Source organism: Podarcis pityusensis (assembly GCF_964106645.2).
Source record: "Podarcis pityusensis genome assembly, chromosome: 4".
Classification (NCBI taxonomy): Eukaryota; Metazoa; Chordata; class Lepidosauria; order Squamata; family Lacertidae; genus Podarcis; species Podarcis pityusensis.
Genome location: NC_138027.1, coordinates 75,305,958 through 75,326,083, shown reverse-complemented (window position 1 = coordinate 75,326,083; position 20,126 = coordinate 75,305,958). Strand labels below are relative to the sequence as shown.

The 20,126-nt window shown below is 41.6% G+C and overlaps 1 protein-coding gene across 2 annotated transcripts in view; it reads left to right on the top strand.

Moving 5' to 3' along the window:
* The first annotated feature begins 1 nt into the window (after position 1).
* The window catches only part of REV1 (REV1 DNA directed polymerase), a 50,018-nt gene continuing 29,893 nt past the window's right edge, over positions 2 to 20,126 (top strand). For both annotated transcript variants that reach the window (XM_081003644.1, XM_081003643.1), the window contains exons 1-8: positions 2 to 241; positions 7,565 to 7,628; positions 8,296 to 8,428; positions 10,334 to 10,502; positions 12,611 to 12,760; positions 13,048 to 13,736; positions 15,196 to 15,303; positions 16,465 to 16,578. In XM_081003644.1, coding sequence (XP_080859770.1) covers positions 7,572 to 7,628; positions 8,296 to 8,428; positions 10,334 to 10,502; positions 12,611 to 12,760; positions 13,048 to 13,736; positions 15,196 to 15,303; positions 16,465 to 16,578 — 1,420 coding nt within the window. In that variant the 5' untranslated portion in view covers positions 2 to 241; positions 7,565 to 7,571. The remainder of the gene's footprint in view (positions 242 to 7,564; positions 7,629 to 8,295; positions 8,429 to 10,333; positions 10,503 to 12,610; positions 12,761 to 13,047; positions 13,737 to 15,195; positions 15,304 to 16,464; positions 16,579 to 20,126) is intronic.

Genomic DNA, 20,126 nt, shown 5'->3' with positions numbered 1-20,126 from the left:
GCGGCGGCGGTTGGCGGCGCGAGACTCTTTGAGCGCGCCGTGCGTGACGCGGCGTTCCGAGAGGGAAGGTCGGAGGAGGAGCGACGGCGAGGTGAAGGCGCAGGCGAGGCGAAGTGTGTGAGGAGAAACTGCTGCTGCTGCTCTCGCTGCGGCGGCGGCGGGCGGCGTGAGCTGGGGACGCGATGTGAGGTTTCCACACGGCCCGGCAGGGCAGGAGGCGACGCCCGGCGGGCGGGCAAAGGTGAGAGAGGCTGTGGACGAGGTTGGCCCGCCGCCTTCGCGCACAACTGCCTGCCTATCCCGGTGCGGAAGCGGCGCTTGTTGTGTCTGAAGCGGCAGCGGGGGAGGCCCCCATGTGGCGCGTACACACGGCGCAGGCAGACACGAGGGTTTCCTGACCCTGCAAGTCTCAAGGAGGAGGCGGGCGAGGGACCAAAGCTTGGGCAGGCCTGCGGGCGGGCAGGCGGGCCTCCCTCCTGGCTGGCAAGCGGGGCTTAGGTTGCTCGCTTCTCCTAAGGGGAGAGGGCGGTCGGCTGTTTTAAGTCAGCGAAGCCTCGGCCTCCTCGAAGGCGCCAACCCGGTTGACGCCGCCGCAGCCGCCGCCGCTGCCCTTAGTTCCGGATCAGCGTCGTTGGCAAGCCGAGCACGTCCTGGGAACCATGGCGGTGCCTGGCAGCTTTTTCCCATCACTGCAGCTGCCTTGCTGGTGGCTGCACAGCTCGCACTCGGCGTGAGGAAGTGGGGATGCCCGGGGTTTATCTACTGACACGGAAGGAGATGCTGTTTATTCCGTGCTCCTTCCTCTGCGTCTTCAGGCGCCCGTGCCCATTGCAAAACTAAGACGCCGGCTACTCAGGCTCGGGGTTTAAAAGAAAAAGGGGAAAGCGGGTAGAAAAGAAAGAGCGGTGCCGCATGAAGGCTGGCGCGAGTTAGACGCAACAGGATTTCACAGCTGGGTTGCGATAAGAAACATGTTTCCAGTTGCTTGTGGAGGACAGGGACGAAGACAGTTGCTCAGATGGGATCTTTTCTTATTTCTTTGAGGGTATATATTGTTCAAGCAGCCGTCATTCATCGTTACGTGTATTCGACAGCTACCCAGTTTGCACGTTTCAGTCCCATAATTCTTGCAAGGGAGGATGGAATTGCTTGCCCTAATAATACTGCCCTAGAGGTTCAGAACAAAAGGTCAAATAGAAGTCTTCGTACATATCTTTATATGCTTAATCACTAGTGAACACCAGAGGCTGTAGTTAGATAAGATCCTTATAACAGCTTCGTTAAACTAAAGATAATTAAACACACCTAGTCTCTGAAGACCTTTCATTTGCTATCTTGTCTCTTGTGTGACATTAACTTTTTTTCTGACATTGGCCTTTTATTCTGTCTCTGTAAGGCTAGTTTTACCTGCTGATTGATTGAACATTGCAGATCATTACTAGTGGGGGTAGCATTAGAAAGACCACATAATAAAAATATCTTTTTACTTATAAAACCAAAAAAAAACACTATTTTTTTCTTAATGGCTGTTCTGAAGCTTCTCGTTCACAGGGCAAAACCATTCTGCCTTTTGGTAGTATGTATGCTTTGGATTATGTGTTGAGTCAGAAGAAAGACACTAACTTGGGGAATGTCCCACTGAATAATGTGGGCCTGAGATCTGAGCCTTGGTCATAACTTGACCTTCCGCTAACCCAATGAAACCTGGAAATTTAATAGGAAGAATTGCCCCAGCATTGGGTATTGGTATACCTAGCTGAAAATCTACCTGAAGTACATCTTTAGGCCTATATGTTATAATTAAATCATGTGGTTAGCTTTTTATGGAAAATTGAGGCAACTTGATGATCAAGTTTGGTTGGACCATACCCTTAACTTTCAAAGTAATTTCCTTCCAAGACATGTTATTTATTTATTTTTGTTTGTGGGTTTTTTACATACATCTCAAGGTGATGCACAGACATACAGTAAAAACAGCTAAAATATTTTTTAAAACAGAGATTTCTGCAGAGTCACAATTGGACCCATGCCAGTCCCAAAACCTATTCCCGCCCCTGTGAGTCCACTCTCACAGGCTGACTTGACTTGCAAGTATCTGTTTTATGTTTATTGAAATATCAGCTAGTCATGATGGCTGTGTGCCAGCTCAAAAATTGGAATACTGGTTCCCAGGAAGCACAAGTGGGGACAGTACTGTTGTATTCAAGTCTTGTTTGCAGGTTTTCCGTAGGCATCTCATTTGACCGCTGTGAAAACAGGATGCTGGACTAGGTCAGTCTTGGTCTGATTTAACAGGGTTCTTAGATTCTAATGCTCTGTATGTTTATTATTACTTTCTCTCTAGAAAGCTTGTTGGTGTCTCTTGTATCTTTCTCTTACATCAAGTATGTCAGCTTATATTATGGATGGATATTTTGTATTATTATTACAGTTGTATCTTGGATCTCGAACAGAATGCATTCCGGGAGTCCGTTCGACTCCCGAAACCATTTGAAAACAAAAGCACAGCTTCCGATTGGCTGCAGGAGTGTCCTACAGCCAATTGGAAGCTGCGCCGGATGTTCGGCTTCCGAAAATCGTTCAAAAACCAGAATACGCACTCCTGGTTTTCGATCGATCGGGAGCCGAAATGTACAAGTTCCAAGGTGTTCAGCAACCAAGGTACAACTGTATTGTACTATTAGTACAAGTCTGTCATGCCCTTTGGCTAGAATAAGAAACTTAAGAACTGCACTGAACTTTCTTTCTAACTAGGGAACTTTGATAGTCTGGATTGGGCTGATCATTGGAGGCAGGGGGTACAATTGTGTATGTACAGTATTGCTTAGTAGCAGAGAACATCTAAGCATGTATTGTTCATAATTTACTGTGGGTGAGAGTTTACCCTACTTCAATACAAGCCATCGTGACTTACTAGAACAAAATAAAATCATAAGCACATCAAAAAAATTGCACAATCAAGAACAGCACCATAAAAGTTTTTTTAAGTGAATAAAGCATTCTTGATGCAACTGCTATAGCAGACAAATTGTGTTTTGGACAGCTTTGCCTTTGACCTTCAGGGCTTCACTGATGGAAGTGGATTGAAGGGCTGAACTGACTGGAAGCAATTCCACATTTTTGTAGTCACCAACTACCACTGGATCTTCACCATGCATAAGATGAACTTAAACAGTCATAGTTGGTGCTAAGTCATAATTAAGCATTATGTCTACACAATGCTTCCTTGGTTTTAAAGCAAGCCAACTTCACACCATGAATTATGAAGCTAGTTTGTTAAACTAATCAGAGTTCATTGTAAACCATGATCTCTGATCTTGAGACACAACAAGCTGAGCTTTAGGGAAAGCAAGACTTAACTTAGTTGTTGCAGCTAAGAGAGGGATAGTGGAATGTGTGAGACTGAGGTTCAGTTGGATTCATTCCAGGTTGTACATACCAAACCATGTTTAAACCATGGTGTGAAATCAGTCACAGTATTTTAAAGATGCTAACTGAACTCTTCGTTAGCTTTCTATCTAGAAGAACTCACAACACAGATCTGAGTTCTCCTTGTTAATTAATAAGCTGTCAGTATACATAATTATTCACTAAAGTTGACACATCCATATACTGTAGTATAGAATGCTTGTAAAAGTTACACTTGGAATCTCCGCAAGTTGACATAATTAGTCCTTTAATTTTTAGGGAAGGAAAATTGTTTATAATGGATACTTCTGTTAACAAATACTCATGTCTCTGGAAATCATGTTTTCACATTTTGCTTCCATATCCAAAAGCAAACTCTGGCTCAGCAACTTTTCAAGCACAGAATCTGTGCTGTATCTTGGGTGTCATCCCAGCCCTTATGTGGATACCCTATGTGTGATTGCTGTGCCTTGTTTTCATGGCCAGATCATCTGTGCTTTGCATGGTTACTTGTCTCAGGCTTTTCACACCATGCATTTCTAGTGCAGTTTTGTATTTAACAACTTGTGGGTTGCCATGGGTGACAAGGAATTCTGTACAGGTGAATGAGTGGGCTGGAGGAGAAGTAATTGTTTACTCCATCCATTCTGGCTGTAGAGTAAAGGAAGCCCCTGCCTTTGTGGCCAACACCAAGGCATAGCAGGCTTGTGGAAGAAAGACCTGGGTTGGATTGCATTCTGTTAAATATATTTAGTCAGTGTTTGAAACTCCCATTGTTCTAGGTGCATTTTGCGACAGGGAGACTGGAGAAGATACTTTCTTAAGAATATTAGGGGAGTTGGCAGGGGAAAGACTAGACCCTGTGAAAAATGAACATAATATTTTCGCTGCAGTTCATTCATTTTCAGCTTTGTATTCTTGTTATAAAAAAGCACGCTTAGACATTCCGTTGTTGTGCCCATAACCTAGGCCTAAGGTGCCATTTAGCTCTTAGCTTTCATATCTCAGTTTCTAACACTGCATTTAGTTCCCATAGAAATAAAGAGGACCTACATTGGTAAAGACTTACATTGATTTCATTGATAAGTACAGCTAAGTTAGCCTGGGTATAATCCAATATATGGTATAAAATTAAAGCACAGAATTTTAATTTGCTTTTTATAAATAGCCCCACACTACAATTTAAATTTCTGTTTAAGAAACAGTGCAGAAGAGTTAATGGTGGCAGTTTCTACCTGTTCTTTTAAAGAGTGCAAACACTCTATGGATATTGTTTCTACTCCTCCTTTTAAAGAGCATTAGTTTAACCTATGTGACTTCAAAGATTGAAATAACATTATACTGATACACATGGGGATTTTTTGAACCCCTTGATTATCTTTGTGGTAGTCCCAAACACCGTATGTCTTGTGTATCTGTTAGGTTAATCTTCACAGAATTGTGTGGGAGTGGCTACACAAGTGGAACTAATTGACATAAGATTCTCCCTAATAGGAGGTCCTAGAGAAGGTGCTCTCCATTTCCACACAAAGCAAATAGTTGCAGAATGCATAGAAAATGTAGGATAGCTTATAACCATTCTACTGAATGGCAATTTCAAAACACCAAAAGAATGCTATACCAATAATATGAAGATGAAAACACTAACCCAAAAATGCATCTGCAGAAGACGGTGACTATACCTTATAGTTTGTGTGTACACACTCTGAATATGGGGTAGAAGTGCCTAAATAGATTTTGAAGATAAATGTGTGGCTTCCTACTTGAGAAAATCGGATAGGAATATGACCAATCAATGTAGAAAGTAAAATAAATTCATATTTGTGCTGCTTGTACTTGGGTAGTAAAATATCAAAAATAAGGCAGCAGATTCAGAGGTGTTTCCCAATGTGTAACTGTTCAGAGCCCATCTGCTTCTGCAACTGCTTTCTAAAAATGAACTGTCTGTAAGAATAGAGCCATGAAAGCATGCCTGTTTGGCTGAAGAACTGTAGACACTTCCAAATCTCAACGTTGAAGATGAGTATTCTGTGCTTTGGTATTTTGTTTTAAGACTTTAGAAGCTCTTTTCCCCCAAGAGAGCTAGGAAGGGACAAAGGTAGTCAGGCTAGGATGAAGGAGATCTAGTTTCAAATCCCTTTGGTCTCACCTGCTCCTCAAGCAGGTTTATTCAAAGGAGTTGAATAAATAAGAATTGTGCATACTTTGAATTGTGCTTCAAATTATTGATGGCATCCAGCAGTAAAGAATTCAACCTAAGAATAACAAAACACTATACTTGTTATCTAGAACGCAGAATAGCAAAATGATGGTCCTGGGATGGAACAGGGGTCTCCAATGCATCCTGTATTGTGGTAGTAAAGTAACAAAGAATGCCATTGTGTTCTTAATTTATGTCTATGCTACTCAAATTACCTTTCAGGGTTGGGGGTGTAATATCAGGCAGGTTGTGGCAGGACTGATGCAATTACTTCCTTGTTTGGATCCCCTGGAGGAAATAATAATTGACCATTTTCCAACTTGTTATCAGAAGGCATGATGTTTGATTTACAGTGAAGTGTTAAGGAGATGAGGTAACTTTCACCCACTAGAGTACTGCTGGGTAATGTATCTGGAATCCTGAGGCAGGGTATTTACCAGTCCTACTTACCCCCCCCCCCCAAGTTTAACTTGCCTTAGTGAGTATTCTACTGCCCTCTGGCAATGCAGTGGCCCCTGGGCATGCTTCAACCTTGGAGCTTGAGGAGGGGAGCATATATTGTCTCTAAACCTGAGCTGAGCTTTAGACGTTCTCAGTGCAACTCTAGGCACAATCCCCTTCCTAAACCCATGTTGGAAAGAAACCTGAGATCCATTTTGGTTCAGTCTTTCTGAAGTGGTTTGAGCACTTCAGAACTGCAGAGCCAATGCAAACACAAGCCTCCCTGTCTGGCTTCAAGTTGGAGAGGGTGTCTGAGGCTTGTTTCCACACATTGCAGTTTGAAGAACAATGTGTCAACCCACCCCTCTTTTTCCAAGCTTAGTGTTGTGGGGAGGAGCAATGGGTTGTTTTTGAATTTCCAAGGTGCAGTGTGTGAGGTCAGGAGGGAGGGAGCAGCAGTGTCCTGGCAACCATACATTTTGAGTTGGCTGCCCAAAATGTATGGATTCCTACCTTTTGTTGTGCTTTCTGACTGTTGGGGTGTGTGCTAATGCTCTTCTCTCGAAAGTTCTCCATCACTGAGTTCCCACTTTTGTGCTCTGTGTTCTAAAGATATGGAACTAAATCTGGCATGGCTAACTTCTTTTGGACCAAGATCCACATTGACAGTCATCCTTCTGAGGGCAACATGCCAGTGGTGGTGTGGCCAATATACACACACAATGCAACAAGTGCATACACTCACCACACATGCAGTCGTGCAGCACTCTCCCTCTCTTGTGTCACACACTGCACACACATGCAGTCAAACACTATACATAAGCTGTCACAGCTGCCGAAGCAGACATACAGTTAACACACATGCATGCCGCCAGACTTTCATTCAACATTTGCAGCTCTCTGGAAACGCTCCTTTTTTTCTTTGACACTCAGCATTCTGTGCAAAGTAAATGGCAGCATTTTAACCTACTTCAGTGCTACGCTGGAGGAAAACCCGCCTTTTACTCTGAAACAGCAGACAGAGGGCTTATCTCTGATATCCGCACTGTGGTTCTTAGCACTGCAATGAGGCTACATCATTTTAGCCCAGTAATAGGCCCTGATTCAGCAAGCCAAGCCACAGGAAGTTGTCTGCCAGCGTCCAAGCACCATCTCCTAATCTCAAGAGGGGGAAAAAAATCCCTCTGACACTGCATCTAATTTGTCCTAAATGTCACAATGTCAACTGCTATTTTGGTTTGTACAGCTAGGTGAGAGGTTATTTGAAAGATTGGGCCAGAATATAGGCAAATAACACCTAGGGTTCAATATAGACTTAAGTTGTGCAATATTAGGTTAAAGATTTCTAAAGTGTTTGCATACATGTGAGTTTATATTTTGTGGTAAGAGAATGGATACATCAGGTGTGCTGTTTAAAGTCTTCCCAATGTAAATATTTGTAGCTCCTACACCTCAATTTGAAATTATATAATAGTAATACTGACAATATTTGTTTGTTTTTTTCTCCTTAAATAGCTTCACTATGAAGGAAGGTGGATGGAGAAAAAGAGCCAGTGACAGAGATGGCTGGGGAGGATGGGTATGTTCAAATCTAAAATTATAAACATAACATTTTAGAGTGTTAGCTTGCTTTTTACTAGTGTTTATAGGTAGCTTTAACATAACTATTTTATTTCTATAATAATAGCCATACCGTTTTCATCTCTGACTTATGCAAAGAGTAATGGATGTTTAGATAATACTATCCAGTTCATATGGGACATTGGCTAGAAAAATTGCCTATGATATATTTTTTTTCTTGTGCTTATGCAGAACATTCAGGTTTTTGTAGGTGCTTAGTAGTGAGTTGGCTGTGATTTTGACCCTGCTAAGGATTATTAGTTGCATTATATTTGTATTATTATGTAATACAATATATTATAATACATAGTATATTATTATAGTATATTGTAATACATATATTGTAATATATCTATTACATACATGTATTAAATATATATATTATTTAACACTCCCTTGAGATCCAATGTTGAAAAGTGGTATTAAAATAGTCTAATAATAAAATAAATAAATAATGTTTATGTGGTTATTCCATTAAAAAGTTTTTCACAACTATATCTTCAAGCCAAAACCAAACTGATATTAAATAGTTTTAAAGGCTAGCAAACCTTTTGACTCATTTCCATAGTTAGACACAAAAAAGGTGAATGTATCTCTATCTAAAGTCTGTTTTATTTATACTCCAGGGAGGATATATGCCTGCCAAAGTCCAGAAACTGGACGATCAGTTCCGTTCAGAGGCAGCTATGCAACACCAAAAAGATGGAACTTCATCTGGTATCTTTAATGGAGTTGCCATCTATGTCAATGGCTTTACAGGTGATAGCTTTCATTCTTTCAAAATATTCATTCAAATGCCTTTTTAAGAAAAATTAGGATGAGGCAAAGTTGATGAAGGAGCTATATTGTGTGGAAGTCACAAAGCAATTTATGTATCATTCTCCTTCTGGCCATAACTTTCTATAGTCTTGTTTTTGAGGGGAGCCGTCTAGACTACTTTTGGCCTGGTGAAGCTCCCCTAGCAAACTAAAAATGCTTCAAAATACACAAAGTAATACTTTATGTGGATTTCACAAGAAGCATTTCTAATGCAAGATTTAAATGAGTAATTGAAGTGTATAATTTTTCTAAAATTAGTATTACACACCCACTTCCCCCCCACCCCCAGTATTCTGTATGTAGGCTGCTTTGCCCTCCACTAGGGCTGGAAATATCAAGAAATATCAACAACCTCAGATATGCAGATGACACAACCTTGATGGCAGAAAGTGAGGAGGAATTAAAGAACCTTTTAATGAGGGTGAAAGAGAAGAGCGCAAAATATGGTTTGAAGCTCAACATCAAAAAAACGAAGATCATGGCCACTGGGCCCATCACCTCCTGGCAAATAGAAGGGGAAGAAATGGAGGCAGTTACTTTCTTGGGCTCCATGATCACGGCAGATGGTGACAGCAGTCACGAAATTAAAAGACACCTGCTCCTTGGGAGAAAGGCGATGGCAAACCTAGACAGCATCTTAAAAAGCAGAGACATCACCCTGCCAACAAAGGTCCGCATAGTTAAAGCCATGGTTTTCCCAGTAGTGATGTATGGAAGTGAGAGCTTGGACCATAAAGAAGGCTGATCGCCGAATAATAATAATAATAATAATAATAATAATAATAATAATAATAATTTATTTATACCCCGCCTATCTGGCTGGGCCTCCCCAGCCACTCTGGGCGGCTTCCATAGAAACCAAAAATACACTAAAATATCACACATTAAAAACTTCCCTGAACAGGGCTGCCTTAAGATGTCTTCTGAATGTCAGGTAGTTGTTTATCACTTTGACATCTGCTGGAAGGGCGTTCCACAGGGCGGGCGCCACTACCGAGAAGGCCCTCTGCCTGGTTCCCTGTAGCTTTGCTTCTCGCAATGAGGGAACCGCCAGAAGGCCCTCGGCGCTGGACCTCAGCGTCCGGGCAGAAGGATGGGTGTGGAGACACTCCTTCAGGTATACTGGACCAAGGCCGTTAGGGCTTTAAAGGTCAGCACCAACACTTTGAATTGTGCTCGGAAAGAATTGATGCTTTTGAATTATGGTGCTGGAGGAGACTCTTTAGAGTCCCATGGACTGCAAGAAGATCAGACCTATCCATTCTTAAGGAAATTAGCCCTGAGTGCTCACTGGAAGAACAGATCGTGAAGCTGAGGCTCCAATACTTTGGCCACCTCATGAGAAGAGGAGACTCCCTGGAAAAGACCCTGATGCTGGGAAAGATGGAGGGCACAAGGAGAAGGGGACGACAAAGGACGAGATGGTTGGACAGTGTTCTCGAAGCTACAAACATGAGTCTGACCAAACTGCGGGAGACAGTGGAAGACAGGAGTGCCTGGCGTGCTCTGGTCCATGGGGTCACGAAGAGTTGGACACGACTAAACGACTAAACAACAACAAGGGCTGGAAACCTTAGGCTGCAATCCTATTCTAACTTTCCTGGGAGTAAGAAGTGGAACTTACTTCTGAGTAGATGTGTGATTAGGATTGCTGTTGTTGTTTGATGAAAGGTTGGCTGCACTGGTTTTAGATCTTAATTTTACGTTACCGTGTTAAGATGCTAAAGAACATTGTGATCCTCTCTGAGACTGTTTTTGCAGTGAAGGGCAGAATATAAATTCTGAAATTATTTAATTTATTTAACATTAAGTACTTACCCATGTATTTTCATAAATCTGTTACAGATCCATCAGCTGATGAACTGAGGCGGCTAATGATGTTGCATGGAGGACAATATCATGTATACTATTCTAGATCCAAAACAACACACATTATTGCAACAAATCTTCCAAATGCCAAAATAAAAGAACTCAAAAGGGAAAAAGTAGTCCGACCAGAATGGATAATAGATAGGTAAATATTATTGGAGAATTATATCCAGGCTTGATAACATTGTTTAAGTTAAGGATAGGAAACTAGGAGCCCTACAGGTGCCATTGGATTCCAGCTTAAATCAGCCCTGACCGTTGGCTGTGCTGGCTGAGGTTTATGAGAGTTGGAATCTACCAACATATGGAGGACTACAGGTTTAAGTGTTCCAAATGTGAACAAATTTGAAAAGACAAAACAAAACTGCATTCTGAAATATTATTTAATGTGTGTTAAATGTTTTTAAAAATATGTGATTATCCTATAAATCTATGATGGATGGATCAAATTTTGTGGGAATTGAGTGCAAAATATTGAAGAGGCAGACTGTTGAGTGCTTGGTAAATAAATTTCTGACTAAAATAAGCCTACAGTAATGGTTTTGATTAATAAAATTACGATCAACAGGATTGTTGATTAAAGTGAATGTTATAAATTTAAAGAAAAATTTCTTTCTGATAAGCACTCAGTGTGCAACTAACTGTTCTCTGATTTAATGATGTATTGTTAATTCAGGGCTGGAGATAAAAAGCAAAATCAAACACTATTTTATCTTACTGGGCATATAGTTACGTATTTCTTTATACAAAAAGGTTTAAAAGAATGGAAATATAAATAATAGCTTTAATGAAAACTTAGAATCTCTCATAATACAGTCATACCTCGGGTTACAGACGCTTCAGGTTGCGCGTTTTCGGGTTGCGCACCATGCCGAACCTGGAAGTACTGGAACGGGTTACTTCCAGGTTTCGGCGCATGCACAGAAGTGTCGAATTGCGACCCGCGCATGTGCAGACATGGCGCTGCGGGTTGTGAACGTGCCTCCCACACGGATCATGTTCGCAACCCGAGCGTCCACTGTATTAGGATTTATAAATAATGAAGTAAATTATTCCTTATTTATACCTTGTTATACCTTACATGTGTTCAACTTTATTGCATTATTTTGTATTCTTTAGATAGTAGCAATTATTTTACTGACATCTCATTTGAATTTTACTGAACATATTGGGAAAACAAATGACCTGCACTTGAGACTATCCCCATTGTAACAGCTAAGATTACGCTACTCCCTTAGAAACCTGGTCACATAAGTGCTAACAAGTTATGTTCTTTTAATTGGGTAATGTGATCTTACTGTAGTTTTCTTAATTGCAGCATATATTGGCTTTTGAACCATTGCCAAACTTCTTGTTAGTGTACAGATTGAAGCTGGGTGGGAAATACACCATCAAGAATTAAGTTTCAGTATTGCTATGATTTGGCAGTGCATTTCCCTAGACCATGCATAATTATATTCCTTTTCTGCATAACAGGGACTTGGTTGCGTTTATCACATCATAAACCCTCAGAGAATACTCTAGCATTGCAGGTGGGAATTGTGGAAGAAGCTGCATTCAACTCCACAACCCCAAATATAAGTCTTGCTCAAACAGTAATATTTCACTTAAATAATTATATACAATTATAAGAACTGAAGTAACTGACAGAGTAGCAGAGGTGCATGCCAATGGTAGGCAGAGTGAGAGGGGGAAATCACATGGGAATAGATTGAAGTGCATGAAGCAACAGATGTGAGCTTTAACTTTGTACAATAGGCTATATTTCAATTGTGCAGTGGCTGCAGGCTTATGTCCTGCTTCCAATTGATCAAAGAGGCGTTATAACAGCTCAGGGACCTATTCCAGCCAGGCAAAAAGTACTTGAGGGCACAAAGCAGAGCCAGTGAAGAACATGACCTGAAAAAATCTTGCGGGCTGGATATGGAGACTAGAAGGCCACATTTGGCTCCCAGACCTGAGGGTTCCCAACATTGCCTTAAATTTGTAAAACCTTTCCAGTTTAATAAGTTCTGTTTTCTGTATAAAATAATGGGACAATAAAGTGTCTAGAAATAAGACAATCAAGCTAGTAAAGTAGAAATATACAAGTGCAATCAACAGCTTCTCTCCCCAGCATTAAATACATTAATGAAAGTAAGTGCTGTTCAACTGGGGGGTATATCCCACTACTTTAAGAACAAGATAAAAACTACATAGAGTCAGAATTTGTTATGACTTCTCTGATCAATTAAACTCTCATCTTCTTTACAGCATAAAGGCTGGACGGCTCCTTTCATACATTCCATATCAGCTTTATGCAAAACAGTCAAGTTTTCAAAAAGGCCTCTGTTTTAATACCATATGCAAACCTGAAGAACCTATTGCAGGTCCTAGCAATATCTCTGTGGAGTTCAACAGGGTGTAAGTAATTATCTTGAATTACAAATTCAGATTATGTTAGATGATCATCTCGGATCATTCATGTTAATGCTGTTTATGCAGCTCTTAGAAGATCTCTAGGCATATTTCAAACTACTCTTTAAAACTTAGTGGACTAAGTTTATGAAACAATTCTGTCAACTTGTTATTAAAACCAGTGTGTGTATGGGGGGGGGGCATTCAAAGTACAATAGAGGGGGAGAGTTTAGTGGTAAATGTTTTTAATTGATATTTTTTCCTAATTTCTGTATTATACCATCTTTTTTTAGAAATTGTCTAGTAAAGAAGTATGACGTAGAGAATGAAATCAAAGCCAATGGAACGTGTAAACTGAACATGGAAGATGAGACTGAAGATGCCGGAGTCTTGGATTTGGAGCAAGCCTTTTCTGCTAGCAAGCAGAACGGAATTCATTATAGAGACAGCATTTCCATTTTCAATGGACACACTCATAGTTCCAACAGTGCCTTAAAGACACAGGATAGCTTGGTGCACTCTGGCAACAATGTTGCAAGCAGACTGTCTCCAGCTCCTGTGCAGGAGGAGGAAAGGAGAGACTTTAGAGACTGCTCTATGCAGCATTTTCAACAAAGCAACAAAAACACTGAACTTTTACGAATTTCGCATAGGACTATGAGTAACTCACCTTGTTCATCTTTGCACAGTAATATTAAAAGAAACGGTGCTCATCACTCTACAGTTCAGGGGCCTTCAAGCACAAAAAGCACCACGGTACCTTCTCCTAGTAAGGTAGATTCACCTCTGTCCAAACCTCCTAACTGCAGTTTCATTTCTGACTTTTACTCTCGTTCAAGATTGCATCATATAGCTACTTGGAAGAGTGAATTTACAGATTTTGTCAATACACTGCAGAAACAGAACAATGCTATCTTCCCAGGAAGAGAAAAGTTAAAAAAACTGAAAGCAGGGCAATCTATAATTAACAAAACTGACTCGGGTAGGTACTTTTTAAAAAGCCATTCACTCTTGTTCTTAACTTAAATGGGTTATGTTTTGACATTGAAATTTCTGTGTAAGCTAGTGATGGGCAGTATGGACCTCCAAGATAATTTGATGAGACTATAAAGTTCAGCATTCCAATTGTGCTACAGTTAAGGTTGGTTGCTTATGAGCAGTCTCAGGATTGTGGGAACTGGAGTACATGCCATGCCAAAAGGTATTAGCTGCTCTTTTTCCGACTTAGTCACAACATTATTTGTTGCCTGCATTTCACTGTTAATGCACAGTGTATGTATCAAATTCACTTGTCGGGGGGGAAATGGCTAAGGGCTCATCCAGACTTCCTTTGTGTTGTGCTTTTAGAGGCAGAGGTCCACACTTTAAAAGTCTTATGTCTGAGTAGTTTTGTTTGTTTTGATCCCATTGCTTTCACCTGGAAATCCTGTGTTTTATAGCTGAATTGGCAAACGGCAATTCACATCATTTCCTCCGATTCAGTGGTAAAATGCAGATTTTACTGGGGGAAATGCCAGGACGAAAAACCCCAAAACGCTCGGATATGGAGCTTTAAAACCTGTGTTACTAGGGGACAGGACAAAAGGAAATCTGGATGAGCCCTTAGTAGAGCTTCTTTATAAATCTCTTGTTTAGAATGTTAGGCTTTGTAGGGAATACCATATTATACTGTGGTGTTGGAGGATAAAATATATATCATTAGGTTTCTAATTTGAAAATGACATCTCACTGTATTCACACTTCTGTTGCAATACAAATGATTAAGAATGTGTATAAACTGTCTACTATTATTGCTACTCTTTTGGCCAGTATTGGAAATGTGCACTGTACTTAGTACGAGTTAGGAAAATGGACAACTAGGCAGGGTGCTGGTAGCTTTTAGCCCATGATTGCTGGCATGTGCTGTGGTGGCATATTTAATTACATTGAGAAAGAAGAGCAATAATGTTAATCAGTTCTTCCAGATTTGGTCTGAAAATGTCAAGCGCTAGGAAAAGCCGGTAGTATAGAGCAGTAGTTACAAAGTTATTGTGGCCAAGTATTTGAGTAGATGTGTACAACAGACTCCTGAAATTGTATTGATTGTAGTGAAGAACAATATATGCAAAAATGAAATGGTACCTTTGGAAACTTTTAAAACTGGGAACTACGTAGCATTCTGCATGTTTTAAGGACAGTTAAATGGTTGCAACTTTGTCATGCTGGCCACATGGAAGCTCTCTGCGGACAAACGCCGGCTCCCTCAGCCAGTAAAGTGAGATGAGCGCACAACCCCAGAGTCGGTCACGACTGGACCTAATGGTCAGGGGTACCTTTAAAAAAAATAAAAATGGTTGCAAACAAAGAGTGGGGTGGTAAATTCTAGATTAATAGGAGCATAATAGGAATAAAAAAATTGTTCAGTGTGGTTTAAACTTTCCATTTGCGTACCATTATAATAGATTATACAACCACCTTGAGCTCAACCAAGCATCAAAGCTGTATAATGCATGTGGATATGGACTGCTTCTTTGTATCAGTGGGTATCCGAGATAGACCTGATCTAAAAGGTTAGTATTCATTCCTCTTTGCACTTTGCAGCTTTTTATCTACCAGGTGGAAATGTACTGTTAAATGCACACCTGTTGGCATGAGTAAACTTTTAAACAGAAAACCTACATATTGGTGGTACTGTACTTGCAAATATCTCTAGATTTGTCATTCATTTATCTGCATCCATGGAACACAGTGAAGAGTTCTCCTTTCCTCCTAGCAGTTAAAGAAGAGATCACATGTCTGTAGTGCTGGGGTTGCCAATGCACAACCTGTGGTGGTAGTGGTTGTCTTGATTCCAGCAAAACCTTTAAGCCTCCCATCCCCTCTTCTCTCTCCATCATGAGGCAGTGAGAGTGTGTGCCTTCGTGTCCCTATAAAAGTACATAGAACTGGAGGAGGAAGTTGTAAGAGTGATGTTCTTTCCCACTTCATCTTTCAGCTATGTATGCTTTTCAGGATTGGTACCTGAGCAGTTGAATAAGAAGTGGAGTGACTGAAAAGATAAGGAGGAAAAGCTATCGGAGGGTTTGAGGGAAAGAAAAAGGAGCAGCTAGGAGGAGACAGGGAGGGAGAAAGTTGTGTACTACTTTTGAGAGAGAGAATGGAAAAGAAATTAAGAAAGAGAAGGCACATACATTTAATTGCACACACATGCAAAATCGGATCCAGTAAAAAACATCCTCCTGAAATTGAATAATCATTTCACAGGTTTCCCTCCCCCAACTACTGTCAAATCAGATTACATCTGTCTTTATAGACTGAACCAAAAAGTTGTGGATTCAGCCCTGTTCAGCACTGCCATAGCACAAAAATGTGTGTCCTAACTTTTACAGACTACTCTCAAAATCACTATCCTGTGTGTAGAACTTGTGTTACTAATAAAAATAAAAAAAATCCTTCCAGTAGCACCTTTAAGACCAACTAAGTTAGTTCTTGGTATGAGCTTTCGTGTGCAAGCACACTTCTTCAGATACTTGCACACGAAAGCTCATACCAAGAACTAACTTAGTTGGTCTTAAAGGTGCTACTGGAAGGATTTTTTTTATTTTGACTATGGCAGACCAACACGGCTACCTATCTGTAACTTGTGTTACTAAGTAATTTGCAGTAGTGCTCATAGATCTTTTGCAAAAAGTGCAGTGCAATTTGACTTACAACTGTATTATGTCTCACAGGCAAACCGGTTGCTGTTACGAGTAACAGAGGATCAGGAAAATCACTGCTTCGTCCTGGTGCAAATCCCCAGCTGGAATGGCAATATTATCAGAATAAATTGAATGGCAAAGCAGGTACAAAACTGCAATTTGTTGAAATTGCAAAATAAATAAGTATCATAGGATCGTCACTTATAACAATCCAAAGTTAGTTCTGTAGTGCTGTGGTGGTATCTTGCTAGTTAAAATAACTTTATATAAATTTAGCTGAAAATGCCTGGCATTGCCTGGAAATTCCGAGAAACAAAAAACAGAGGTGTATAAATGGATAGTGTAATTTGTTAATTTTAGGGCTCTGCACAGCCCCAACCTAACCCAAGGAACACCTGACCCTGATCTGGTCCTGATACTTAATTAGGTTTTTAATAAACCCTATACAATCAAGAGAGGGATGTGGGAAAGAGACTCTGTGTATTCTTTCTCTCTCCTTATGACTGTGCTGCAGAGAGCAGGAGGGTTCGGGCCTACTGGGTGCTGCTTCACCAATGCGTTCCCTGAGTGAAATGTGCTAATGAAGCAGATCCCTGCAACCAGCAAGACTGCATCTTTGTTATGCAATTCCTGCAGTGTGACTGCATGTGCCAGGCCTGTTTTGCCTCCCCATTCTGCCACACACACCCCTACTCCACACATCATGGCCCGCTGTCAGTGTTGGCTCTATGTGGTTTGGGTCCTAGCTGATCCCCCCTGCTGCCGCCACTACCTACAATGTCTCCGCCTCCCAGTGATCTGCCAGTGGTTCCTGCAGTATGGGAAGCAGCTTCCTAAGCTTGACTCACCTTGGCCAGATTTATTCCTGCATCAGCCGTTGCCATCTCCATTGGGGCCATAACCAGTGATGAGAGACTGGCTGACCCCCCTCCCCACTGGCCCAACATTCAGGGAGGTAGCCACTTATTCTGTCCTCCTGCTCCCAGTTCCTGGAGCTCGGTCTCCTCTTCCTGCCTTCCAAACCTTTGTAGTCTCAGCCACTCCATTTTCAGTCCTGTTGGTGTTTGCTTCCCCAGCATGCTCCCTGCGTGTAACATGCTGGCAAAGCAGACCACTGTAGCTAGCAAGTTTGTACCCCCCCCCATCATCTTGTTTCAAACAATGTCCAGCATCCAAACATAGACCAAAAATAGCTCCTCCACTTTGGGAACCGTCATGCCAAATTTGGGTGGCAATATTTCAAGAGGAATCTGAATGCATAGAGAACAGACAGGTAGACGAACCATTTTCCAAAATATATAATAGATGGGGCAAAAAATTTTGGAATACTATGTACAGTTTGGATTGCCCCATCTAAACAAAGAATGTATTACAACTGGCGAAGGAGCAGCGAAGATGAACAAAGGAATGTGACCAATGCAAATGGAACTTTTTAGTTTTAAGACTGCAGTGGGGAAAAGGGAAGAAAAACTTTAATGGTGTGAAGGGATAGAAAGGTTTTTCTCCCTCGTTATATTAGGACTCGGGTCACTCAATGAAATAGACTGGCAGTAGATGTAGCACAGGCAAGTACCTAACTTTATAAATTTATTTATGGACATTGTTGGCCAAAGATATTGTGGTAGTTAACAGAGGATTAGATGATGGGTCTGTCATTGGCTTTTAACTAGGACAGATAAATGGTTCTAGGCAGAATACCAGGTTTTAGGGGCAAATGGTTGGGGATAATTGTAGTCTTCCATGCCCTGCTTTGTGGGCTTGCTAGAAGAATGGGGCTGACTATGTTGAAAACAGGATGCTGGATTAGATGGATCTGATCTAGCATGGCTGCTATTATTTTTCCGAGCCACGTTGTCCGAATACTGTTTTTCCTCCTCCTTTTGTTGGATCATACTTCTATGATCCCAAGGAAGCCACAATTTTTCCTAAACTTTTAGTAAGGCTTGAGCAGTTTGCTTTTTTAACTTGGGCCCCCCTTGCCCCTCCTGACTGAATTTTTAAAAAGACCTGTAGCAGGGCTGCATAGGAAGCAAAATATGGAGTTGCAGGTGCAGCTGCTGCTGCTGCTGCCTTGTCTCTTTCCCTCTTTTTTCTGATTGGTTTCCCTATGAACCTAGAGACATTGTGCATAGAGAAAGAAAGGAGGAGGGTGGGGTAGCTGTAGCCCTGGGGCTTTGCTTACCTCTGAAACTCCTTAGAAAATATAGATAAGAAGGACTCCACTGCTGCCTAGTAAGGTCAAGGAACAAAAAAGTTACATTGAGTTTTGTTTTTAATGGGTGTTTGTGCATATGTGTTAGGCATTTTTGTTTGGAGAGTGTTTTGCCTGCTTTTTGTTTTAGTGTCTGCTTCTTGTTTTAGTGTGTTTATGTGATTACTATTCTTTTTCTTTGTTTGGAGGGATATACGTAGCTGGGGTGTATGTTGTGCCTGTGGATATTTGTGTTATGCAATGTTGCTCTGAACACCACTAGCTTTCCTGCTGTGAAGTTGATATTTTTCTTCTTTTTTTGTAAATAAATTTTATTGGTTTTACAATTTCAACTTCAACAATTATTTTCCATCAAGTAAAATTGAAGATACAAAATATCCAACATAAAAAATAAAAAGTGAAATAAAAGTAAAGAGAAGCAAAGAAAGAGAAAGAAGAAGAAAAAAGAAAAGATCTTTTTGGAGGTTCTCTTTAACCTCCTGACTTCCCTCCATTTCCTTTCCTGGTTCACTGAATATATACCTGTCAGGGAACTGCCATCGGAAGGAAGGGAGGTGAAGGGGCTCACACAGGTTGGGAGAGACTCAGCAGCTGAAGAAGGAACCAGTAGGGGGAGAGGAGGTGAGCGGAGGGAAAGTGAGCTGGAGGGATGGCTCAGAGACACTTCTAGCGAAAACAGTGGGGAGGTTTCAGGACCTCCTGTAGGGACACCCACTCCTCGCCGGAAACTGTCACGCAGAGAGTCCAGAAGACGTGTTTCCGTTAAGGAGCTTTTATGTTGGAAGCGATTCCGAAAGCAACCACTGTCGGAATCTGCTAGTGACTAGAGGAGCCATGTCTGAGGGGCTCCGTCACAGACAGAGGTTTGTGGACTTGAACAAACTCTGAGGGGATACGATTTTACGCACAAGCAGCTCATCATCCCATCACAGCATTCCGACAGTCTTTGAAAGCAGCTTGTGCAGGAGAAGGCATCATGAGCAACCCAGCCGGAACCGGAGAAGCAGGAGCTGGAGCGGGTCCAAGCCTGGAAGAAAGGTACCGGGTGTTGGAGGTCCAGCTAGCGCTGCAGACGGCGAGGCTTGAGGAGAGGAGGGCTCAGGATGCAGACAAAAAGGGGAAAGCCACCCAGCTCGCCAGAAAGGTACCAGGATTGGTGCACAAGTTTGGGGGGGAGCCCAAAGACTATCATGGCTTTCGGACAGAGATGCAATATGCCCTCAATCTGCAGTTTGATGAATTCCCTGACGAGGAATCACGAGTGGCTTTCGTGATTGGGCATCTTGAAAAGGGGGCGAGAGACTGGGTTAGACCCCTGATGGCAGAGAATAGTGACGTCCTAAAGGACACGATGAAGTTCTTTCGCGCCATGGATCTGATGTTTTCCAGCGATATTGAACAGGGAGTGGTGCGCAGACAGTTAATGGCTTGCAAACAGGGGAGCCGATCTGTCCGTGAGTACTGGACTGAGTTCACCATG